At 36.1% G+C, this 27,807-nt stretch overlaps 1 protein-coding gene across 3 annotated transcripts in view; it reads right to left on the bottom strand.

Moving 5' to 3' along the window:
* The window catches only part of LOC150105073 (uncharacterized), a 162,282-nt gene extending 134,800 nt beyond the window's left edge, over positions 1–27,482 (bottom strand). The window contains exon 1 of one of the 3 annotated variants that reach the window (XM_090396130.1): positions 27,018–27,482. Coding sequence is in view for 1 of the 3 variants with exons in the window: in XM_090396129.1 (XP_090252255.1) it covers positions 4,019–4,050 (32 nt within the window). In the remaining 2 variants the exon portion in view is untranslated. Of the gene's footprint in view, positions 1–4,018; positions 4,457–14,013; positions 14,035–27,017 lie in introns of those variants that run through there. The other 2 variants (XM_090396131.1, XM_090396129.1) reach the window with 2 other exon arrangements.
* Positions 27,483–27,807: the final 325 nt, after the last annotated feature.

The raw sequence follows: 27,807 nt of genomic DNA, 5'->3' as shown, positions 1-27,807 counted from the left end.
GGAATCTTAAAATTTTGAAAAATTACTAGCTTAGTGATGAGAGTCAAATCATGTTCTACTAAAAAACAGAAGCATTTGAAAAAGAAAAAATACCATACTGGTTGGTCAAGTGAATGGTATCCGATCAGGCTCCCTGAATTATCTAGTATAGCCACTGCAAAACTTTTATACCAACATATTTAAGCATTTCTGATCAACTTTCATCCACCCCAGCTGCTTTTCCACATTTCAAGTTTTTAATGGTTTTTTCTACATCAAGTATTGATATTTACTCCTGTTTACATTCTTCTTGGAAATTTCCTAATGCTACTTTATCACTGCTTGTTCGTTTAACAGTCTTTCAAATTAATTACTCCAGAGAACTAGGATATCCATATCTACAGTTTTCACGTCACCTTTATCATCTATGATTCCTTTTACGGTACTCTTTCCTTCATTTCTAAGCTTTTTCAATAGCCTCCAGAACATTTTGCAACCTTCCTGATATTTATTGTCTATATTCTAACCATGACAAAGTCTTACCATAAGATTTGTTTAGCTACTGATGCACATAACTTAGCTCTCTTACATTTTTTTCTCTATAATCCTCAGATTTTAGGATATCTGCTGACTTGTTTGCTAGGTACTTTCAGGATTCTTTCTTCTTGTGCAGGACTGCTTCTTTAACACCTTATCTCAACTTATTTTTCTATTCTTGCAAACAACTGTACCACATACCTCCCTAGGTGAATTTGTATACTGTAGTTGAGTCTACAGGTTACCTGTAAAAGCAGCTAAACTGGAAAACTTTTAAAAACTTTCCAACATAACATTCTTTTTAATATGATAATCATTTATATCCTACTTAGCACTAAATGATGGTCATTTCCAATTTCAAATCCTCTATACCATGGATCGGCAACAGGCATGCAGCCCAAATGTGCAGTTTTGGCAGTCCATAAAAGGTTGACCATACTTACATGGCATGTGTCCAGGAAACTTTTATCATCAAGAAAAGACGTTATGGACATTCAAGAGGACATCATCTACTACTCAACTGTTGGATGGTTAAGTATAGGTGCTGTGCTAAAAAGAATTTTTAATTTACATGAAGAAATAGATATTTTCATGACGGAACACAAAAATACTGTCCCACAACTATTGGATAAAAAATGGGTTATGTCTCTTGCATTTATGGTAGACATTACAACTACCATAATGAACTTAATTTAACCCTGCAGGGCCAAGGTAAATTACTAATAGAACTGTTTTCTGACATAAAACCTTTTAAAGGCAAACGATGTCTGTTAAAGAAATATATGATGGAAGGAAATCTACATCATTACATATTTGCAAATCTGCATCTATAGTTGAATGGAAAAAAGCAAAAGGAAACTTTTGTTGGTATTATTAAAGCTTTACAAATGGAATTTTCAATAAGATTTGTTGATTTTCATAAAAATAGCATCGAAATGTGATTATTTTTGCACCCTCTTAATGTCGACATTGATGACATACCAAACTTACTATAGACAAAAGTTTTGGAATTACAACACAATAAAATATTAAAGAACGCATTTTCGTTAGAAAATATCCAAAAATTTTATCGATGCTTACAAAAAAATTTGAAGGTTTAATCATTTTCGCAAAGAAGATGATAGTCGCATTTGGAAGCACATACATATGCGAACAAGCATTTTATGCCTCGAGTTTTAGAAAAAAATTTTCTTCTCGACTGACTGATGAACATTTGCATGCTTTGATTTGAATTTTCACCTTAGGTTATCAAGTGGATCTAGATGATTTGGCTAAGGGAAAACAAGCACAAAAGTCACATTAAGCAGAGACACACACACACACACACACACATTGTGATGCATAAACTATATTACTTTGTTTTTACGTGATAATAATTTTTCATCGAGTTTCATTTTCATTGTTTCATATCTCGTACTTTAAATATTTCTGTGTTTTAAGATTGATAATTTAAGTAATTTTTTTCACTCACTATTTTCTATTAATTAAATGCTTGCGACCCGATTATTAAAAATAAAAGTTGAATGTGGCCTGCGAGTCTGAAAAGGTTGCCAATCCCTGCTCTATACAACTCTTGTATTCTGAAAAAAAACATGAAAATATCACCATCAACAATGACAGTCAATGAAACTTTTCTTATTTCTTGCATTTTTATCCACGTGAGAAAAGATGCAAGAAACGCTTGTGCACATCTTTATGATGGTATAAGTAATGACAAGCCCGTAATGAGCAGAAATCTAGCAAATACTAACGGTTATTATTAGCTTTCTGTTTTCCTCTAAATTTTCTCAAAATGTTCTTATATGCCTGGTGGATTTGTTTCCCATTCTGCTGTTTAGATCATCCTTAATAAGGACCACTTTTTTTCAATTCTTTATGTCAGCTGCCTACTATGACTTGAAAAATTACTCCATTTCTTCCTCAAGTTAATCTTCTGTGTTACCATAAGCACAAATAACCTTCATTGTCTATTTCCTCATTTTGAAGTTTGTTCACATAACTATACTTGGAAATGCTTTCCAATCAAGAATTTTATCTTCATGTTTGGTGTTGAATACTATCGCTACTCCTTTCTTTCGTTGGTTGTTAGTGTAGTGTGTGTCTGAATATACCAACTATCCTATACTTATTTAGTAAAATCTCACCTATCTTTGTCTTCCTTGTCTCAGTAATGCTAGTTATGTTCAAGTGGTACTTTTTCGAGTAAACTCTAATATTCCTCAAATTGCTGGTTGCCGTTTCATTTCTTCTGATGTTGGGTTTATTCATCTTGTTCTAGATGCTGACTTAGAGTTTACTCCAATAGCTGACTTTTCACTGTTTGCCCTAGTTTCCTGACAAAAACAGCTATGACCTTGTTTAACCAGGCAAAAACTTCAGCTGTCATGAAATTTCATCATATTATACCATTATATATGTATTTTTGTGGTTTAATCCAACAGCAAGTACAATTTGGTTGGCTAAGTCCCAAATTGCCAGCCCATCCTATTCATTCAGTACTAAGTGGATACCTCCTAATATCCACTAACATTTTTTCTTGTTATCATCAAAATCATTCATCACTCCTCCTACTACCACCACCAACTCTTACTTGTTTATTCCTCCTGTCCAACACTTCAATCACTCTGCTCATTCTACCTCATGCACCTTCTCATTCACCATACCTCTAATCATGAATCTCCATTGCAAGTCACTCTATCTTTTCTTCCATTTTCTTATTCACTCTTCCTACATATTTCAAACATACTATATAGAAAGTATTTTTGGAATTTTTGAATTCCGACATCTCTTGTCAACTCTCCCTCGATGAGTCTTTGGACTTCCTGGAGGTGTCAAATAATAATAATAATAAATTATGACGCGTTTTATTAAATTCGATCTCTTTGAGGATTATGTATTTTAAACATACAAATGTTCATTCGCTATCAGACTCAATGAGACCACTCGAATTACAAGTGATCCGACTGAGTCTAAAATTGAAATGGCGAGTTTTAACAGCGACCCTAAATACCCAACTTCATGAAATCCCACCCAGCCAGTAGCATTATCACTTGGAATCGTTTCGCCAATTAAAACGTGACGATCGTAATAAAATTTGAACTACAGTCATATTCTTGTATGTATCCCAATCCTCTAATTTTATCAAATTCCTATTAGCCAAAGTGGAGTTATTACATTATATAATTTTAGACACTTAAAAAAAAAAAAAAAAACAATGTTCCTACTGAAACAAAAACCGGAATGCTTCTATAAGATTTTAAGCATTCCAAATGCTCGGATTAAAATACGTCCTGCCAGAACCCAGAATAGTGTGCATCGATTCAACTTTTGCAATGCATTTTGCGACAAGCACCTAATAAATTATTATTATACGGGTATCTCCATTACAGGTAATCATGTTCAAAAATATAAAAACGATCTTGTTTGTTTTCACTTCATGTTATAAATCTGCATAAATAATCCATATTTATCATTAATTAACAGTATGTTGTAATACACGTACCTGGAAATTTGTAAGTTTGCAACGACAAACATCCAACGTAAAATATTTGAGAAATGATACTGGGATGACAACTTTCCGGTTGCCGGAGGGAATAGTATTAAATGTTTAATATTGATAATCACATATAAAGATAAACAATGAACTTACAAAATTGTATGTGAAAATCAGTGTGAAAAGTTCATCTTTATAATAATGATTATGCTCAACAGGCCATATAAAATGCAGGAAGAAAACAACATTGCATTACATAACAATCATTGGCAGATTAGGGCAAAATCAGATGTCTCTGCATTAACTCAAAGAACAAACACCAGCAGTAATTCTTCACTGGACTGTAACCTCTACGTGGTTCGTTAATCATAAAGATAACGAATCTTAACAAACAATTTGGCCATTACAGTATCAACGAATCCTACTGCCAACAAACTTGCTTTTTGCCCGCCAACCTGCATTTGAACAACCATGAATGTGAGAAATTCCCCAACTTCTGAGAAAAATATTCCCTACGTTTTATAGCTAAATAAAACGTTATTTCCAAATTATAAATCTAATTTACATCAGAAAAAAAATTCAAATCGCGTTTAAAAACAAAACATTCACTTTGTATTAAATATGTATTTCTGACTTTGAAACCTTCATGCAAACCACTGATCCTAGGAAATGAAAATACTTTACTTGTAAGTGGAAGAGTAATCTTTTCTTCAATTAGCACGAAAAAACAAAAGGGATAAATATTACCATTTATTTCAGGCTGACATATATCGTCTTAAATAGTATTACTTATCTCATATGTTTTTTTTTTTTGGGGGGGGGGGGGTATTGAATAAACCTCTCATGGCACAAACATCTCCTAAACAACAATAATGACCTTTCTAAAACAAAAACGTGGTACAGTGATAAAGGATAATGATATTAAAGTCCTGAAAATATATTAAGGTATTTCATTCTGGAAAAACAGATTTAACTCCTGGAAGAAGAAAGAGAAGGGTTAGAATATTAGAAATAAGTGAAGTAAATGTATTTAAAAGAAAACGTACTCTTCATAGAGCAAGGAGGTGTGAGTGGATGACATTTTGCCTGGCTTAAGAAAATGACTTACCCAACTGCCAATGGAATGCCTTGCTGTTTAATAAATTCCTTGAAACTAAAAAGTCTCAAAAGTATGGTAATGGCACTGCATAAGGGTGATGATAGGCAGAAGGTAATGTACCAAATTATAGAAAACAGGATGTACTCGCATTATTTGTGTGGTTGTTTTAGGAATGCTATTCCTTAAGTAATTAATTTGAGTAATTAATTTGTCTTAGGGGAAAATGGTGTAACAAGGAGTGTTTTGGAGTGAAACGGATACACCGAAATTTTGCGGGAATGAAAAAAGCATTTGATAGAATTGCACAGACAATTGCTGTTTCAGTTGTAACTTATAAGTTAAAATATGAGTGGTCGTTTTTCCTCTCGTGAAATCCAATCCATCACTTTTTTGTCCATCTTTCATCTTAATTTTATGATACGAGAAATATGCCCAACTTATTGCTACTTTAGATGGTGCACTCTTCCAATGATGCCAGAGACTTTGGTTTGACTTCTTATCTACATATTCCATCTGTGATCCAGTCTTGTGATACCAAGCATATTTCTTTCCATACTAAATTGTGCTGTTCTTAATTTTTGAATTTCCTGTCGAAAAATTCATTTAATGTCTTAAGGAAATTCAAAAATTAAGAACATTGATTAAACACTTTTCTCTTCAGGATAATGGTAATTAACTTTTGAATATTTACTGTAATTTTCAAAAATGATTTCCATCCAAACATTTTGAGCCTTTTCTTTCAATCTATTATATTTTGTTCCGCTGATATCGGTTGTTCTAAGTATATGTGATGATCTGTATATATGTATATATACATGTGTGTGTGTGTGTGCGCGCGTGTGTGTGTGTGTGTGTGTGTGTGTGTGTGTGTGTGTGTGTGTGTGTGTGTGTGTGTGTGTGTGTGTGTGTGTGTGTGTGTGTGTGTGCGTGCGTGCGTGTGCGTGTGCGTGTGCGTGTGTGTGTGTGTGTGTGTGTGTGTGTGTGTGTGTGTGTGTGTTAAAGATACCAAGCTATTTTAAACCTGGTTTTACTCCATTTCCCAAGTAAGCAAACAGACAAGTAAGTCAAGTTTGTGTCTGCAAGTATTGCAAGTCTAGGTAACCCCACACGTAGTGCAAGTCAAGGCAACTCGTGGTAAAGGTGGTTAAGCTCTGTTATGGTAACTTGTTCTGGTAAAATACTTATAAGCTCTGTATTACTAAAATCTTGGTATTCTAGTCGGGCTCCAACTGATGAGACCTCAATAAAGGTCGAAACCGGTCTAGGTAGTGGCAGCTTGCCTTTAATGCATAGCATCATACATCCCCTCCAGGTGATGTGTTTTGCATTAAGGGTAAATATCAAGAATAGTAATCAGAGCTTATCCATCTTTACCACGAGTTGCCTTGACTTGCACTATGTGTGGGGTCACCTAGACTTGCAATACTTGCAGGCGCAAACTTGACTTGTTAGTCTGTTTGCTTACTTGGGAAATGGAGTAAAACCAAGTTTAAAATAACTTGGTATCTTTAACATTTATTATACCCAAGGTAAAAATACTTTACACACACACACACACACACACACACACACACACACACACACACACACACACACACACACACACACACACACACACACATAACCATAAAATTAAAATTGAATGTCTAAGTTGGACAGTCAGTCAACAGCATATGTAGAAACTGATATAAAGTTATTACAGGTCCCGTATAGGCTCTGTGAGGACACTCGAAAGTGATATGTTGTACAGTTTGGTTATCCTCACCCCAGTCACAAGATGAGTTTGGTCTTATTCCTCAACTAAACAACGAAGCTCCATACTTACCATGGTTGGTGCGAACTCTATTTATGGAGGTCCATTTTTTTTCGAGCCCTCAAGGAGGGCTGTTTGGGTTAAAGGCAGTCTGTCAGATTACAAGGCTTTGGTAGTCCATTCCATCTGCCATGCTATTGTTGCATCATAGTCCTCAGTGAAAAGTCGTTGAGCCGTTATAATAGGTGGATGTTTTGACTTAACACTTTCATAGCCAAGCTGAAAATTGGAATTTCGTGTGGTGGCCAAATTTTTTTTATTTTTTTATTTAGTTAACGACATCTACGCGATAACGCGTGATCGGCCGTTTGGTGATAACTCGAATCGCGTGATTGGCAATGAACGTGTTAAGCCTCTGTGATGTGAAGCTGTCAATATCAGAATCTATAGGAAGCAGTGGATTGCGGCATATTTTGTTATATTCGCGAATCAGGTTGTGTTGGCGTCATAGTTGCGATGATCATATGTGACTCAAAACTGGTAGCCAATATGATGGAGTAGTCATTATGTTCCAGAAATGATACGCATTGGCTGATTCAGGACGAGATCAATTAATTTAACGCGTGCAATGTTTAGCCAGACAGCTGAGCAGTATTCCTAGAGTAATACCTAGAGTCCGAATAATAAATCATGTAGGGGTTAAATGGATGAATAACACCATTAAGCTTGAGCTGCAAAAAAAGAAACAACTATGGAGGGAATTTAAGGAGAAAGGTGACCGGCAGGCACATGAACGATATAAAGCGCATGCCAGAAGGGTAATGAGTGTGGTAAGAAAAACAAAAAAGGATTATGAAAGAATATTGGCCATGCAGACTAAAGAGAATCCTAAACAGTTTTTCGATATGTTGCAAATAAAAGAAAAAAAAAATGTGTATGGCAGAATGATTTTGAAGAATGCCGATGGTAGGGAGGTAACCGAATCAGTTGATATAGTTGAGTTACTAGCGAGCACTTTGCAAGAATATATCACCCAGGTGGTGACATTGCAGAAATGAATGAACCAATAGATTATACGGGAATTGTGGTGAATGAAGTGGAGGTGAGTAGTCTATTGCAAAACATCAATGTCAATACGTCTGTGGGATTGGATGGTATACCAGCTCATGTCCTACGTGAAGCAGCTAAAGAATTGTCAGTGCCCTTTACCGTTTTGTTTAATTTGAGTCTCTGGTCTGGGTTAGTCCCGAGGGGGTGGAAAGAGGGGAAAATGGTTCCACTGCATAAAGGAGGTTCCAAGACTGCTGTTATAAATTACCGACCAATCATCATATCAGGAATCGTTGTCAAGGTCTTGGAGAAAATAGTCAAGAGGAAAATACAGGATTGGATAGATGAAAATGGGATACTGTATGGGAGACAACATGGTTTTGTGAAGAGTAGATCATGCCTCAGTAACTTGCGCAAGTTTTATAACACAGTGACTGCTGAACTGGATAAGGGTAATGGGTTTACAGTGATTCTACTGGACCTTGCCAAGGACTTTGACAGGATACCACATGGAACTCTAATCAGTAAACTGGAGCAGATGGAGATAAGGTTGGTGAGATGGATAGGAGGGTGGTTGATGGAGAGATACCAGAGACTGGTTTATTCAGGGGTCGAGTCCAAAAGATGGCTTGTAACTAGTGGTGTGCCTCAGGGTTCTGTTTTTGGACCGCTACTTTTCAATTTGGTCATTAACGATATAGGAAAGGATCTGAGAGGAAGTGTTCACTTGTTTGCTGATTATGCAAAGTTGGGTAGAGCAATTGAGAGTGCACAGTCAAAATTTTGCAAGATGATTTGGATAGTTTAAAGGACTGGGCTATTTAAAATGGATGTTAATTTAATGTGGCAAAGTGTAAGGTTATATGCATTTTGGGGTGAAAAGATTAGCAGCAGTATATCACATTGGTGGATATACTGCTGGTGGAGATTGATGAGGCTAGGGATTTGGTTGTATTGGTGGATAGGGAGTTGAAGTTTAGGAGCACATCGCAAAAGTGGCTAAATCAGCTCATCAAATCACTTGGCTTCTGAAAAATACTTTAACAAGCAGAGACAAACAAGTTATGTATGGAGCCTTGATAAGATCCCATCTAGACTATTGTGCCCAGATATTGGCACCAGGGTTTCTTCTTGATGGGGAGGAGGTGGAGAGGATCCAGAGACCAGTGACCAAGATGATAGCAGGTCTATGGAATGAACCTTATTAGAACAGGTTGAAGATTTGTGGGTTGCAAAAATTGGTTAATAGGCGGGAAAGGGGTGATATGATTGAGACATTTCAATTACTGAAGGGTTTCTATACGATTAAGCCAGAAGGTATTTTTGAGAATAGGTGGTGGGAGGACTAAGGGCCATACATGGAAGCTGGGCAAGAATGTGGTTAGCAGGGGTGTTAGAGCTAGGTTTTTACTTTCAGAGTGGTAAATGAGTGGAATAAGCTGCCAGAGTCTGTTGTGGGTGCTGTGACAGTGAACGAATTCAAGTCGAAGTATGATAGATACTGTATGAATGTCGAATAGTTGTTCTTGATATGATGTTAGGGCCTCCCTTGTTGAGTCTGTTGACTCCTTGGATTTGCCCGAAATAATAATAATAATAATAATAATAATAATAAAAAAAAAAAAAAAATCAGCTAACGCCTTTTTATTCCCGTATATACGGGAGTAGGCGAGGCCATTTAGCCCTATCTAACTTTTGGAGACTGAGTGGGCAATTCAATCTCCACTGGTACCCAATCAGAGACAGATGGCCCAAGGCTATCACTAATTAAGCGGTACGCAGTGAAGAGAGACGGCTCAAATGTGCCGCCATCTCGTGGTCTCTAACCCTAACACAATATATTTAATGTCTGAAAATAATGTGGGTTCTACGGTCGATTTTCTTGAGTCTACAGGACGAAAAACCCGAGTTTCCGGGAGGAAAAACCTGCTTGCCCGTGCCAGAGATCGACTAACTCGGGAACCGGTCGAAAAAAGGCTTAGAAAAATTTCCTCTAGTCGCCGACTAGACTCGAAACCAAGACTTCCTTCGTGCGGCCTAGCGGGGTGGTGTGCAAACGCCACACCACCCCGCTAGGCCGCACGAAGGGGGGGGGGTGGCGTTTGCACACCACCCCGCTAGGCCGCACGAGGTGGTGTGCAAACGCCACATCCACTGAGCTACACAAGCTCTTAATAATAATAATAATAATAATAATAATAATAATTTAATTTCAGTATTTCTTTTAATTCTTTCATACATTTTCTTGACTTCATCAGTGATTTCGTTTATATATTTGACTTTTAAATATGCTATAATTCACAATAAATAATTCCAATGTCTAATAACATGTCCTGTTATTTTATCTTTTATGACTAATTTTAATCAAATATGATAAATTCCCTTAAGTGCATTTATTTGGATTTTGTTATGTAAAATCTTTAGTTTTATTGTTAGCCTATATTGTTAAATTCATAACCCGATTTTTGAAGGTCTTCTTCATTACATAGAATATAATCAGATATCCTGAATGCAGCATAGTATTCCCACATCTTTTCAAATTACCGTAACTGGATAAACTTTTTATTGTTAATTTCCGTGTAGCTCAGTGGATGTGGCGTTGGCACACCACCGCGCTTGGCCGCACGAAGGAAGGCTTGGCTTCGAGTCTAGTCGGCCACTAGAGGAAATTTTTCTAAGCCTTTTTTCGACCGGTTGCCGAGTTGGTCGATCTCTGGCACGGGCAAGCAGGTTTTTCCTCCCGGAAACTCGGGAGGAAAAACCTCCCTTCGTCCTGTAAACTCAAGAAAATCGACCGTAGAACCCACATTATTTCAGACATTAAAAATATATTGTGACCACGAGATGGCGGCACATTTGAGCCGTCTCTCTTCACTGCGTACCGCTTAATTAGTGATAGCCTTAGGCCATCTGTCTCTGATTGGGTACCAGTGGAGATTGAACTGCCCACTCAGTCTCCAAAAGTTAGATAGGGCTAAATGGCCTCGCCTACTCCCGTATACGGGAATAAAAAGGCGTTAGCTGATTTTTTTTTTTTTTTTTTTTTAATGCTAATAATCGGATAATGTGTTCAAAACTTTTATAATTTTGTCCAATTAGATATAAGAAGAATTGTATAAGAAATTTATAAAACATACTACACTCGAATTATATAAGAAATGTATAAAATATGCAATACTCGAATTATATAAGAAATATATAAAGATTTATTTATATATAAAGATGTATTATACATCCTTATGTTATGTAAGATATAAACATATACATAAACGTATATAACGTTGATAGTTTACATAGTGAAGTCGCAGTAGTGTAAGCTCGTTTCTAATGTGCATATCTTTAGATTGAAAAAATTATATTTTATGGCTGTGTATTTCTCAATTAGGTGCTTCTTTCAAGTCAAGCGTGTTTATTTTGTGTCGAGTATTTTTGCATTTGACATAATTTGTATTTGGTATCAGATTGTATGATTATGCATCGTTGCAGCTAAGCCTGATCTCACTATTGTGACAGCTTGTGGCTGTTAAATCTTCTTTGTAGCTAGGTATGTAAATCCTTGTGTTACATATTTTTGAGTATTCGTATAATGACGTGTTTGATGAAACATTTTGAAAATGATATGCTATAGTGATCGCGTTCTTGTTGTTAGCCTAATATTATTATTATTATTATTATTATTATTCCTGATACCTCCAAGGAGTCCGAAGACTCATCGCGGGAGGACATCTACAACTGTCTCTACACCTAACCGCTACTACGAGTCATCTCCATCAACGCCATCTACCGCCCACCTCCAACACCACCACAACTAGTAATTTTTGTCTGTAAATTGCGTGTGTTCTGAAGGGCCGATTTGTATGTATGCGGGATGAAAAACCCGAGTTTCCGGGAGAAAAAACCCTGCTACCTCCGTATGAGATCGGCTAACTCACCTTCGAATTGAAATCGACCAGATAAAGATTCCTCCCGTCTCGACGAGAATCGAACTTAGGCCTATTCCAATCGAAGGGCACAATGTACCGTCGTTCTTCCAATTGCGCTGCGGAGGCGCTATATACTGCCATTCTTTGAGCATACATACTGGATGTTAAATGAAATCTATTGAATATAAGTGTATAATACTGAGATAATTATTTCAAGCAACGTATGTAAATTTTGTTAGGTATTGTTTAATGTTGTTTAATATGAGTATTTTATTTAAATTATACATGTTTTGGTCATAAAGTATTACAAAATGAAGATTTATTGTTACATAGACCATATATTTACAACGTACTTAAGCTCTTACAAATTGCCTACCGGTTTCGCTAGTAACTGACCAGCTTTCTCAAGGCTTGCATAGTACAAAAAAGAGGTAAATGCAAAAAAGGTTTCAAAATACAAAGAACCGTTAGTACCTGTTAGGTAGCTAGGGTGACACGTTCGCGTGACATAACTACTCAGCATCATGAACACGCGTTACATGCAAACGCGTAATATGGTTATTTGCGTACTGTAGCTCTGTTGAACTGAGGGAGTTAATTAGATTTTTCCAGGCTTTTTTATGAGTATTTTATTTTAAACTTAGTTCAGAACTCAATATGATAACAAGATCACAGACAATTTGTTTGAAAGCGCACAATCACACACCTAAAGCCACAAGGATCTGTTCTTGGACCACTGCTGTTTAATTTGTTCATAAATGATATAGGAAATGATCTGAGAGGAACAGTTCATTTGTTTGCGGATGATGCGAAGTTGGGTAGGGCAATAGTGAATGCAGATGACGTCAAAATTTTGCAGGATGATTTGGATAGATTGGAGGTCTGGGCTAAGGAGAATGGATGTCAGTTTAATGTGGCAAAATGTAAGGTTATGCATTTTGGGGTGAAAAGATTGGCGGCAGTTTACTGCATTGGTGGAACCGTGCTCCAGGAAATTGATGAGGCACGAGATTTAGGAGTGTTGGTAGATAAGGAATTGAAATTTAGGGGACACATTGCAAAAGTGACCAAAACAGCTCATCAAATCACTTGGTTGCTGAAGAATACGATGACAAGCAGAGACAAGCAGGTTATTGTTCCTCTGTATCGAGCCCTGATAAGACCCCATCTAGACTACTGTGCTCAGATTTGGTCACCTAGGTTTCTTCTTGATGGAGAGGAGGTGGAGAGGATCCAGAGGCGAGTGACCAAGATGATAGCAGGTCTGTGGAATGAACTGTATGAGAACAGGTTGAGGATTTGTGGGTTGCAAAAATTGGTTGATAGGCGGAGGAGGGGAGATATGATTGAGACATTCAAATTACTGAAGGGTTTCTATAAAATTAATTCAGAAGATATTTTTGAGAACAGGGCTGGTTGTGGGAGGACTAGGGGACATCCATGGAAACTGGGCAAAAGTGTGGTTAGTAAAGGTGTTAGAGCTGGGTTCTTTACTTTTAGAGTAGTGAATGAGTGGAATGCGCTCCCTGAGTCTGTGGTGGATGCTGTGACAGTGAATGAGTTTAAGGCGAGGTATGATAGATACTGTATGAATGTCAAATAGTTGTGATGAATATGATTTGGGGCCTCCCTCGATGAGTCCAATGACTCCCTGGAGTTGCCCGTAATAATAGTAATAGTAATAATAGTAATAATATATTGTCTGTTTTTAATAAATTACTTGCTAGTGAAAGTTTCGTGGATGTAACATTATCGTATGAAGGAATGACCCTTAAGGCTCACAAAATAGTACTATCTGCAAGCAGCACTCTTCTGTACAGCTTATTTTTAGAGAACCCAAGTAGTCATCCTGTTGTGACATTAAATGACATGAAGTTCAACGACTTAAGGTTGATGATCCAATATATGTACCATGGTGAAATTAATATTTCATAGGATATGCTTCCATCATTGTTAAAATCTGCAGCGTTCCTAAAAATGAAAGATTTTTTGGAAGTTTCTAATAAGTACAATGATTCTGTGGAAGGCATACAGCAGAGAGCTTCAGATTATGATTGTCACGAAGCAGAGAAAATGATCATTGTTCACTTGGTTGCTGAGGGCCAACTGTCAGCTGAAAGTGTGCATACGGGTGTATTGTCATGTTCAGTGTCTAATGCTACAGTTGATTCTCACCTACCAGTCACAACCTTGGGTAGTGATGACAACAGTCCTTTCCTCAATTCAGTGAATGTGTGCATAACGGTGTTTTGTCGGTTTCTGATGCTGCAGTTGATTCTCGCCTTCCAGTCACGGTGTTTAGCGGTGATGACGGTCCTTTCATCAATTCAGGTGAATGTGTGCATGGCAGTGTATTGTCGGTTTCTGATGCTACGGTTGATTCTCACCTGCCAGTCACAATCTTGGGTATGTCATCTGAGTCAGCCATTTCTTCTGTAGTTGCTGGGGATGTCAATCCAGATTACTTAACATCTTTATCATCTTGTGTTTCTATAGTATCCCCTCTTGAATCTGATGTCAAGGTAGAAACGAAAGATTGTGCAGTCCATTCCACATCTTCTAATATATCAAATGTTTTGCCTGTATTAATTGACTCGTATGATCGCAGAAGTTTTAATGTAATATATGATGATACATCTGGTTTGACTAATATCCCAAGTTTAAGTGATCATCAAGACTTCGCAGTTAGCTACCATCCGTCACATAGGGAACATACATGTTTTATGCAGCCATATCCCAATATATCTGATAGAAGCATGTGGAGTAGACTGTGTTGTGCAAGTTCTCCTGAAACAAATGAACGTACATTTTTAAATGACTGTAATATATTTTATAATTTTGATCAGACCAAATTGTATAATCTATCTTTTAGAATTCCAATATGTTCTAATGTTTTTTATGGAATAGGAAGTATGGGGGGGGGGATTAAGAATGACAAAGTATGAGAATGACAGAAGTGAATATGTGCATGGAATAAATAGTGCAGAAATAGATACATATTGCTGAGTGACATACTAAAGAATGTGAGAGAGGTTCAGGAACAAAAACAAGCATCAGTGGGAGTAAACGATGTCAAGTTAAGAAGCAAAAAAGATGTTGTGCTGTATGGGAATTCTATAATTAAGGGTGTGAAGGATGGTAGAGTAATTAAAGCGTGTTATCCAGGGTCAAAGATTAAGGATATAACTGGGGCTGTGAAATTGCAGAAAGATGGAGTGAGTGAGATTATTGCAGTTATAGGGACGAATGATCTACGTAGCGAAAGATTTTCTGTAAGACGGGATTTGAAGGATTTAATCATAGCAATGAATGCGAAGAGTGAGAGTGGAAAGATCGTGAGTGTGCTACCACGAATTGATTATGATGAAATGAACAGAAGAGGGATTATAGTAAATGGAATGGTGTGAAGATTGTGTAAAAGGTTTTGCAAAGAAATGAAACTGAATATTCATTTTATGAATGTCTGGGATGAGTTTGATAAAAGGAAGGAGTATTTTAAGAGAGATGGTTTGCACTTAAATGGATTAGGAGCTTGACATTTAGAACATTTATTGATAAAGGACAGAGTAAAGGGTCATAAACAGGGAAATGGGATTTGCTAGGGAGGCAGGTGATAGAGTCAGCTGTAAATAGTACTAAGGTCGTTAATCGTTGTGAAATTGGGATTAATTGTTCGCAGAATGTTAACAGTATACAGAGTGGGGTAATTCGCACACAGGGATGTTATGGGAGGAAGGGAGTATTGCAGTTTATGTATACTAATGCTCGAAGTATTAGGAATAAGTGTGAAGAATTTTTGTCATTACTTATTACAACATGGCCAAAAATTATAGGAATTAGTGAAACTTGGTTAACCAAGAATGATATAGTTATTGGGATTGAATGTAAGGGGTACAGTATTTTCAGGCAGGACAGAGATGACAGAATGGGGGGACGGGTTTTATTAGTGATAGACGAAACATTAAAGCCAAAAAAAGATAGAAGTACCTCACTGTGACAGATATATAGAGGGCAGTTCATTAGAGGCTGTTTGGTGTGAGATAGAGATTAACAAGGCAAAATATGTAATTGATTGTTGCTATAATCCAAGGGGAATAAGGGAGAATGTAGATAGCATGTACTGGCAAATTATCACGATGAGTAAAGGTCAAGTAATTATTATGGGGGATTTTAACTTTGGGGACATCGATTGGGGGAAGGAATGGTCACAAGGAACAAAGGAAATGGAGTTTATACAGTTGTTAAGAGATAATTACCTGAGACAGCATGTGATGGAAGGGACAAGAGATTCTAGAGTGTTAGATCTGGTCATAACATCGGAGAACATATCAGTAAGTAATTTAGTTACAATGTCTCCACTTGGGGAAAGCGATCATGTGGTCTTGACCTGGGAGATTGAAAGACGTGCTGAATATTCTTTTAAGAATGGGTATATGTGGAATTACAAGGCTGGTGATTATGGCAAGCTGAGAAGTCAGCTTTCACCTGTATTATGGCATGAGAAATTCAAGGGGAGAGATGTTGATGGTGCGTGGGAGATTCTCAAGGAGTATTTGAAGAAAGCTGTATCAGACTGCATTCCCAGAGTCAGAAGGAGAAATCAAGTAGGAATAAAATGGATGAATAATACTATTAAACAGGAGTTGCAGATAAAGAAAAGGTTGTGGAGGACGTATAAAGAAAAAGGTGATGAGCGTTCCTATGAGCAATATAAGGTACAGGCAAAGAGAGTAACCTGTATGGTAAGGAAAGCCAAAGCTAATTATGAGAGGAAGCTAGCTGATGAATCCAAAAGAAACCCTAAAGAGTTCTTTCGCTATGTGGCTAGTAAAAGGAAGAATATCCATGGAAAGATTACTTTAAAAAGTGTTGATGGTAGGGAAATTACTGAAGCTAATCAAATAGTTGAGTTGCTTAGTGATCATTTCGCAAAAGTGTACCATCTTCGTAGTGATAGTGCAGTGTCAGATGTGGCATTGAGAGTATAGAGATAGATGAAATTGAGGTGCTTAATATATTAAAGAACCTTAATGCTAACACTACCATTGGGTTAGATGGCATATCGGCCCATGTGTTACGAGAATGTGTAAGAGAATTAGCAACTCCTCTAACCAGAATGTTTAATTTAAGCCTCAGTTCTGGTAAAGTGCCAATAGAGTGTAAAGAGGGGGAAAATAGTTCCATTGCACAAGGGAGGCTCTAAGACTGAGGTTGCAAATTATAGACCAATCAGTATATCTGGAGTGGTGGTTAAGACTTTGGAGAAATCGGTTAAAATTAGAATTCAGGACTGGGTGGACAGCAATATGATACTTTATAAGGGGCAACATGGTTTTATGAAGGTAGGTCTTGCCTAAGCAATTTGCTTGCATTCTATAATAAAGTAACAGTGGAGTTGGATAAAGGAAATCTTTACTCAGTGATACTGCTTGACTTTGCAAAGCCTTTTGACAGGATTCCACATGGAGCTCTGTTACCTAAATTAGAGCAAATGGGTTTGGATCCGAAGATGGTGATTTGATTAAAGGTTGGCTGGTGGACAGATATCAAAGAGTGGTTTACGGAGGAGCTGAGTCCAGGAAAAGGCAAGTGACTAGTGGTGTACCTCAGGGCTCAGTTCTTGGTCCTCTATTGTTTAATTTGTACATCAATGATATTGGAAATATCCACTTGTTTGCTGATGATGCAAAATTGGGAAGAGCGATAATCAATTCAAATGATGTGGAAATTTTACAGGATGACTTAAATAGGCTGATGGTATGGACTGGGGTAAATGGCTGTCAGTTCAACGTGGCTAAGTGTAATGTGACACACTTCGGGAGGATGACATCGCATGTTGTTTACTATATTAACGGAACTGAACTGCAGGAAGTTGATGAGACAAGAGACTTGGGAGTTATTGTGGACAGAGAACTTAAGTTTAAAGGCCATATTGCAAAGATTGCCAAAACATCACATCAAATTACATGGTTGTTGAGGAATACACTAACAAGCAGGGATAGGGAAGTTATTGTTCCACTCTATAAGGCATTAATAAAGCCGCATTTGGACTATTGTGCACATATCTGGTCGCCAGGATTTCTTGGTGATGCGGAAGTGGTGGAGAGGATTCAGAGGCGGGTTACAAAGATTGTTGCAGGTCTGTGGGATGTTCCCTATAAGGATAGATTGATGATCTGTGGGCTCCAAAAACTAGCTGATAGACGTAGGAGAGGAGATATGATAGAGGTATTTAAATTGTTAAAGGGATTTTACAGGATTGATACTCATGATATTCTTAAGACCATTGCAGGATGTGAGAGAACGAGGGACCATCCCTGGAGATTGTGTAAGAGTGTGGTTAACAAGGGTGTTAGGACTGGATTTTTTACTTGGAGGGTTGTGAATGGGTGGAATGCTTTGCCAGAGGTGATTGTGAATGCTTCAACTGTGAATGAATTTAAGGAGAGGTATGACAGGTGTTGTGTAAATAATGGTTAGTATGTCAATGTCGGGTCTCCCGCGATGAGTCTTTTGACTCCATGGAGACACCGTTACAATAATAATAATAACATATACGTTCTTATGTACAGGCGCACGACGCTCTACCTCAAGGCCCGAAAAATTAGGACCAAATCAAAAGTCCCAAACAATGAGATTAGAGTGCTCCATGGGTGCTGGAGCAATCTATCGCCTTGGGCCACCGAAAAGTGTAAGCAAGGTCCTGAACATATATAAGAATTATGAACGAAGATGGATGTCAAGTCATTCTCCAGGACTTGACATCTGTGTAGAAATGAAATGGATATGAGTGTTAGATGTGTGGAGGGAGTGTGATGACAGAAAAGACTTGCATAAGAGGGAGGACTTGAATCCATTTGGCATTAGAAGCCTAGAAAAATTACTTATTAATATGAGACGTAATGCAGAAAATCAGGGAAATAAGCTTATCAAGGGTGCAATGGGGAAAATGTGTGTGGAAGTTCGACTATGCTAGGCAAACGTGATGAAGATATGAATGGCTTTGAACATGGTTATGTATCTGGTGAAGGGGTAGAAAATGAGATATGGGTTCTGGCCTTTCGAGTATGTCTAGGGAGGGAAAAGATAAAGTTCTACAACAAGGCCAAATATATTACATACCTAATTATAAGAACATGCTAGGTGGTAAATGGTCATGAATATACACAAATGTAGGAGCATAAGAAACAAAGGGATTGAGATCGTTGCTTCATTGAGTACGATGAGAAAATGTATAAAATATATAAATATATAATTTTTATAAAATATATAAAAATTTTTAAAATTTAAAAATTTTAAAATTTTAAAATTTAAAAATTTTTATAAGACATACAAAAATATTTTGGGAAAATTTGGAGAAAAGAGCAAAGCTAATAATAATGGCAAATATCTGTTGGATTTCTGCTCAGGACATGGACTGGTTACTACTAACACCATGTTCCAACATAAAAATGTGCACAAATTCACATGGAGAGAAGAGGCTAGGAATAAGAAAAGTCTCATTGACTATGTTATTGTTGATAGTGATGTTTTCTCCCTGGTGCAGGACACCAGAGTGTACAGAGGATTTGAAATTGGAAGTGATCACTATTTAGTCTTGAGCAGGATAAAATTGAATTTCATATTGAAAAGAATAACATGTAAGAAAGTTTTAAAGCGAATAAAAGTTGAGCAGCTCTCAGATGTAAACTGTAGACTAAAATACAGAAATATTATTGAAAAGAAAATGAAAGAGTTTGAGAACAGGAATCAAACCTTGGAGATTCAGTGGCAAACTCTGAAGGAAACATTGATTGATTCTGCCAGAGAGGCATGTGGTGAGGTTGTGTGCAAAGATAAAAAAATCAGAACTCCCTGGTGGACACAGGAAGTTAAAGAGGCAGTGAAGGAAAAGAAGAAAGCATATCAAAAGTTCCTGGCAAATAAGTCAGCTTTTACTCTTACAGAATACAGAGACAAATGTAAGAAAGCTAAACAGTGTGTAAAACTAGCTAAACAAAAGTCATGGGAGGACTTTGTCAAGAATATAGAAAATAAATATCAAGAAGGTGGCAAAATATTCTGGAGGTTGTTGAAGAAGCTTAGGAATGGAGGAAAGAGTGCTGTAAAAGGAATTAGAGATGATAAAGGTGAAATGAAAACAGGAGAAAAAGATATCCTTGAAGTATGGAGTAATTACTTTGAAAAACTGCTAAATGAAACAAGCAGTGATGACAACACAGTGATAAAAAACACTGACCAGGCATGCAGTCAGGAATACATATCCATACTTGAAGTAGAAAAAGCCATCAAAGGCTTGAAATGTGGAAAGGCAGTAGGAGTAGATGATATTCGACCAGAAATGCTGAAGTATGGTGGTATAAGAGTCTTGCAGTGGCTGCACTGCATAGTTCAGAAAGCCTGGACAGAGGGACGAATTCCCGATGATTGGAGTAGAGCTCTCATAGTACCCATATATAAAAAGGGAAATAAAACTGAATGTGAGAATTACAGAGGTATTTCCCTACTGAGTGTTCCTGGCAAGATCTATGCAAGTATACTTGAGAAACGGTTGAGAAGAATTGTGGAAGAAAAACTTGGTGAAGAACAAGCTGGATTCAGGCCAAATAGAGGCTGTCAGGATCAGATCTTCACTTTACGACAAATAGTCGAGAAAGCATGGGAATATAACAAAGATCTGTATTTAAGTTTTGTCGATTTGGAAAAGGCATATGACAAGGTGCCAAGAGAGAAGCTGTTCAATACGCTGCAGTTATATGGTGTCAATGGGGCATTATACCAAGCAATACTTAGTCTTTATTTGAGTTGTGAGTCAGCAGTTAGAATTGAAGGAAGTACAGGAAGATGGTTTAATGTTAAATCTGGTGTGAGACAAGGATGTACATTATCCCCTCTGTTATTCATTATCTATATGGATCACATTATGAAGGAATGTGGTATTAAACCTGATATCAAAATTGGAGATGTTAATGTCAGCTCTTTGCTTTATGCGGATGATGTTATACTTCTAAATAAATCCGATACAAGTCTGCAAGGTTCTCTGACTAAATTGAATCGCTGTTGTAATAGATATGGTATGAAGGTTAGCAATAAAAAGACAAAGACAATGAAAATAGGCAGAATCATTGAAAATGTCAACTGTGTTGTGAATGGAGAACCTGTGGAACAAGTAAAACATTTCAGCTACTTAGGCACAATTTTTACTGAAGATGGTAAACTAAATATAGAAATAAACAACAGAATCAGCAAAGCTGGTATCGTGAGAAGTCAATTGAATAAATTCATATGGAATAAGAAAGAAATTAGTCGGAACACTAAATTAGCTGTATACAAGACTGTGTTCAAACCAATTTTAACTTATGGATCTGAGAGCTGGGTCAGAAGTAAAACACTTGACCAAAGACTAGAGACCGCAGATATGAGAGTCCTGAGAAAGATTAGAGGCGTGAACAGATGGCATCAATGGCAATATCATATTAAAAATGAGGATATTAGGAAAGAACTTGACATTGTCAGCATCCAGGAATGCGTTAGCAGAGCTAATCTCAGATGGTATGGTCACTTAAATAGAATGGGAGAGGAAAGATTAGCAAAACAAGTGTTCTCTGCCAAGTTGGCAGGAAAACGACCCAGAGGAAGACCAAGATATAGGTGGATTAATACGGTACAAAGTGCCTTAGACGATAGAAATATAAGATCTGATAATGTTGGAGTCGTGACAAGTAACAGACTGATTTGGAGGAAAATTGTAGATAGGAAGTTAGGAATGATGTAATTTTTTCATGTAGTACTGTCATATCCTGTACACCCCTTGAGGGTACATGGCAGGAATTTGATGATGATGATGATAAAATATATAAAAAGAAAAATGTATCGTCGGATGTTGCTACCGACTTGGCGGCTCAGGTGCATGACACGAAGAAAGAAATGCGTCACAAATTTAGCCAAATTTAGTACGGTACTAAACGAATGATCATCATCCAAACATTCATTCGGTAGCAGAAAAATCTTATGAAAAGAATTAGATGAATTTATTGAAATGTTGTGAGACAACTTTCTCAAGCATGTGTAAGAAGGAACTCGAAGACAAAGGTTGGTCGATTGGTAGAGCCTCTGCTGCTAATGGCTCAGTTAAGTAAGTTTGAACGCGGTTAGTAGTCGGAAGGGGACCAATTGTTCGTTGCTGTTGGCACACTCTCCCTCGATGAGTCTTTGGACTCCCTGGAGGTGTCAAATAATAATAATAATAATGAGGCTTAAGATTGTTAGCATTAGTGAAATCTGGCTATCAGAAACAGATATGGTAACTGTAATCGAGTGTAATGGGTATAATATTTTTAGAAATGACAAGATAATAGGGAAGGAGGGGGAGTACTACTGATGATATCAGATGACTTAATCCAGTTATGGTAGAAACGCAAAAAAGGATGTTACAATGTCCCATGTAGCTGTGAGTCTGAAGCTATCTGGTGTGAAGTAGAGGCTAACAAAATGAAATGTATGGTAGGGTGTTGCTACAGACTTGGCGGCTCAGGTGCATGAGACGAAGAAAGAAATGCGTCACAAATTTAGCCGAATTTAGTACGGTACTAAACGAATGATCATCATCCAAACATTCATTCGGTAGCAGAGAAATCTTATGAAAAGAATTAGATGAATTTATTGAAATGTTGTGAGACAATTTTCTCAAGCATGTGAAAGAAGGAACTCGAAGACAAAGGTTGGTCGATTGGTAGAGCCTCTGCTACTAATGGCTCAGTTAAGTAAGTTTGAACGCGGTTAGTAGTTGGAAGGGGACCAATTGTTCGATGCTGTTGGCACACTCTCCCTCGATGAGTCTTCGGACTCCCTGGAGGTGTCAAATAATAATAATAATAATGAGGCTTAAGATTGTTAGCATTAGTGAAATCTGGCTATCAGAAACAGATATGGTAACTGTAATCGAGTGTAATGGGTATAATATTTTTAGAAATGACAAGATAATAGGGAAGGAGGGGGAGTACTACTGATGATATCAGATGACTTAATCCAGTTATAATAGAAACGCAAAAAAGGATGTTACAATGTCCCATGTAGCTGTGAGTCTGAAGCTATCTGGTGTGAAGTAGAGGCTAACAAACTGAAATGTATGGTAGGGTGTTGCTACAGACTTGGCGGCTCAGGTGCATGAGACGAAGAAAGAAATGCGTCACAAATTTAGCCGAATTTATTTTGGTACTAAACGAATGATCATCATCCAAACATTCATTCGGTAGCAGAGAAATCTCACGAAAAGAATTAGATGAATTTATTGAAATGTTGTGAGACAATTTTCTCAAGCATGTGAAAGAAGGAACTCGAAGGCAAAGAGTTTTGTTCATTTTAAGAACATGACCAGTTTAACATCAGTTGGTGAGAGTGATCATGCTGTGCTTTCTTGAGAAGTATCTGATTATATTAATGTTCCTATTACAACAGGTTACATGCTGAACTACAAAGCTGGAAATTATGATCAACTCAGGAGAATACCATGTTTGGTCCCATGGTATTAGTTACATAATGGCAAAAATTTCAGCAATACATGGAAATCTTAGAAAAAGTGCTTAAACGAGGCGGAAACTGAATGTATCCCTAGTGTTGGAAGAATAAATAGGTTAGAACTGTAATGGATGTGCAACATTATTAAGCAAGAGATCCGAAGGAAGAAGATGATGTAGAAAGAATATGTTGAGAATAAGACCAAGAAAAGCTATGAAATATATAAAGCTGAGGCCAGAATAGTAACGAGTATTATGTGGAGAGCTAAATCGGAGTATGAAACGAAATTAGCTGTGCAAGCTAATGGCAATACAAAACAGTTTTATCGTTAGCGTGTAAGCAAAAGAAAGAAAGAAAGTGGAAGAATAACTTTATCGAATGCAGATGGTGCTCTAGTGTCAGAAGGTAATGAGATTATTCAATTAATGAATGCTTACTTTGCTAAGATACAGCGACGCGCCAAGGGTATTTGCTGCCCAGGTGCAAACTTTTATCAGTCACCTCTTAAAAAAATTAACTAAAAGAAATTGCATGTAGTATTTACTACAATAACTAAAATAACAATTTATGCAAACCAAAAGTTACATGTCTTACTTAAATAAAGAGCCAATAGGCTTAACTTCGGCGATGTAACATTATTTAAATTAAGAGGATATTAAATCCCACATTAGTTCAAAGCCAAATAAGAAACTCAAAGATAGTAATCAAAGAGAGATGTGTTTTACATTATGGGAACTACTAAGAATAGTGATCAGAACTTTACCCACCTTGCTACGAGTTGCCCTAGCGTTGAACTACGTCCTTTAGCTTACGCTACAATCCGCCGAAACTTTTATAGTTTGCTATATTCGGCATGAAACTCTTTGATTCCTATCTTTGAGTTTTTTATTCGGCCTTGAAGTAATGTGGGATTTAATATCCCCTTAATTTACATAATGTCATATGTCGTATTTATTAAAAACACAGAATACATAGTTTTGTATAGTTATTTTTAACATTTTTTCAAAAACAAACTATAAAAGAACAACAATTATTTCTTAATATAAACAAAGATTAATTGCACATGCCTTTATGTAAAATTTACTTGACGTGATTTTTTTGTAGCAAAATCATTTATTATATCCTCCATATGTAAATTAGTAGCAATTTGATGTTCTATGCTAATAAGACTTAAATTGTTCAGTCTATCCTGTGTCGTGGTACTGCGGAGATGATTTTTTATAATTTTCAGATTTGAAAATGATCTCTCGCCAGTTGCAACAGTCACAGGTATTGTTAAATAAATTCTTAGTGTTATTGACAAATTGGGGAAAACCCTAAGAAGATCATTCGAAAATATATACTCAAGTACCGAAAATGCGTTCATATTCGGATTAAGATAGATTAAAATATTTTCTATTTCCTCGCATAATTCCAAGGAGTTTATATCAGAAACTTTGCTATCTGTCAATTTTATTTCCAAATCTTTACAATATTTTAATTTTTCTTTTTTCTCCATTGTTTTTAATAAATAAATGTCATTTAAAAATTCAAAAACGTCATTCATTATGTTCTTTCAATAATGTAAATCTTTCATCAAGTTTTGAAATAGCTATATCAATTAAAACTAAATAAAAATTGACTTTGAAATTTGTTCTTGGAATTGAATAACTTTCATCTTCACTTTCATACGAGAATAATCTTTTTGTTTTCCGAGGTCTGACTATTTGCATACAAGGAAAAATTGGATCACAATCCACTGTATTTGCAATTTCGGTTGCTTCCCCTAACATACTTTTGAATGCCTCAACTGTTCTACAATCCTTTAAATAATTTTTTACGTCTATCAACATTTTCATTATTGTAGACATCAGGTTTTTACATCAAATTACTTATGACATTAATTTCGATAAGATTTGGTGCCATATAACAAGAGAACATATGAATTTGAAAGATTTAATTTTTAATAATAATGATTCAGCTTCGTTCCTTGTGTTGCTATCTCTTGATTTATTTTCATATAAAATGTACAAAGCATCGTATATTTTTTCTAAATTATACCTTAAAGCTTTCACAGCATCTATGCGGTTTGACCATCTCGTATCACAAACTTTTTTTTTAGTAAAACTTGGGCATTCCTCTTTTAAAATTTTCCAACGATAGGCTGATTTCGAAAAAAATATATACATTTCCTGAATTAATGAAAAAAAAAATTGCTATTTCACGCGGAACACTTGCAGCATCATTTACAACTAGATTAAGCATATGAGAGGCACATAGTACGTAAAACGGTCTCAGGTTCATATCTAATATTCTCTTTTGGTGACCCTGATTTTTGCCCTTCATGTTCGCCCCGTTATCACATACTTGAGCACGTAAATCGTAAAGATTTATATTTTCTGATTGCAAAAAATATACAACAAAATTTGTTAAACCTTCGCCTGTTGAGTTAGTAATTGAATAAAATCCTAAAAAGTGTTCTCTGATTTATATTTTCTTGTTGTCATTATCGAGGTAAACAAATCTTACAACAATACTTAATTGATTTTCGTATGCGTCTGGAGTGGTGTCTAAAATGATAGCGTAATATTTATTTAATTTTAGCATTTTAACAATATTAGATTTTATTTTTCTTCTATTATTGAAATTATTTCATTTTGCATTTTTTTCGCCTAAATAATGTGGCATTTTGTTGTTATCAGTTTGTATTCGACTTATATGATCTGCCATTATATTATCGAATTTTATTACAGTTTCTATTAATTTTAAAAAAAATACCGTTGCTATCTTCAAAACGTTTATTACTGTTACCTCTGAAAGCTAAATTTTGTCCTGCTAAAAACTGAACTGTATAAATAATCCTTTCTATTACCGATTTTTTTCTAGTTTTATGAATTGTTCATTTACCGCATCTATTGTATTATTATTTATAAATGACTTTTTTAAATCGATCCATGACTTGTAATATTTGATATGTGCTTCACTTTTCTCATGGCGCTCTAATGTTCTCTATAAATGTTGCTGTCGTGACGTTCTATTTTCATGTTATGTTCTAAATCCGCCATCTTGGTTCAAGTCACTCTTATCAATATAACACTTAATCGCAAATTGATCACCGATCTAAAAGTAGAGAAATTTATAATTATACTGCGCCACCCTATTTTTAGATTAGTCTATATAAAATAGTAGGATCAATTCTTAATTAAATTAGCAGTCTTCTCATTAGTTTAGGCCGAATTATTTACTATTCCACTTGGGGTTCCCGCAAGATTCGAATTTTTTATGAACGGTGCAATAAAAGGGAGTTCAGGCAAACACAATATTTAGATTAACAAAATAAAACATTTAATATATGATATATATAACAAATACATGAATTCTACTTTTAAATGAAACAATACAAATAACTTAATACATCTTGCTAAGTCACTCATTCTAGTTCAATGTTCTAAACTTTGACATACAATTCACAGCTTCAAAATTACAAGCTTTCTTAACTCAAGTTAGTAAAACGAAACTTCTTATTTAAACAGTCTCCAAATATCTATCAGCTGTATTTAATGTTTAAAATTCACAGGAAGCACTAATATTCCAAGGTAGACAATATTCCAAGCAATCTTATTTCGGACTTTAAACTTCGAAGATATGTTAATGTTAGAATAAACAAACAAGTATGACTACTCTTACCAGATACAATCTTCAATACATCAATTAATTGTGAGCACACTTATGAATTAACTTATTTACGTTAGTGGAACACATTAATAAAGATTCTCCAACGATTTAACTGAACTACTGTTAATCGCGCTTCACTACTCAAAAAAAAAAAAAACACATCAATAAGGCACTGATATCTTTCCTTGTTTACTTTTCTCAAACTAGTTAATTCAATATAATTCTTCTCAGGGCAACATAGTATTAAGACGTAATCCTAGACTAACTGGAACTAATCAGAATTTTTTATTGAATGTCCAGTTCTTTATTTATCCGGATACGGCATTAATTTTCCTTTACAACACAGCTGACTTCACTTGCAGCTAAGTATATGATTCACTATGTTTTGGCTCATTTCTAAACACTATTCTCATGAATTTCTGCCCTAGAGAACTTATAATTTTCTTCCACTTCCTTTGCTTGTATCCTACCCTCCTTTCCGCTCCGCAAAAACTTCCTCTCTTCTCTCTAATTAAAAATCTTCTCTTATTTCTTTTCCAACCCTTTTAGTCCGAAGGTCACGCTGTATTCGACTCGTGTTTGTTTATTTCATGCGTCTCCATGACAACGCATGAACGTAAACATTTCGCTAATGTAACACAACGCTCTACTCTTACATAACTGATTACATAACATTAAAATTTCGCAAATAAGAATAAACAGAATATTTGAGCTACTTAATCAACTCTTTCATTACGTATACAATTATTTATAATACACTTTTTGTTACTTTACATATATATTTAGTTATCATAAATTTCTA

The sequence above is a fragment of the Typopeltis vanoorti genome, chromosome 7 (genome assembly GCF_054136105.1).
Source record: "Typopeltis vanoorti isolate ZY-2024b chromosome 7, IOZ_Tvanoo_1.0, whole genome shotgun sequence".
Lineage (NCBI taxonomy): Eukaryota > Metazoa > Arthropoda > Arachnida > Uropygi > Thelyphonidae > Typopeltis > Typopeltis vanoorti.
The sequence above is the reverse complement of the archived record's forward strand: the minus strand, read 5'-3'. Positions and strand labels throughout refer to the sequence as shown.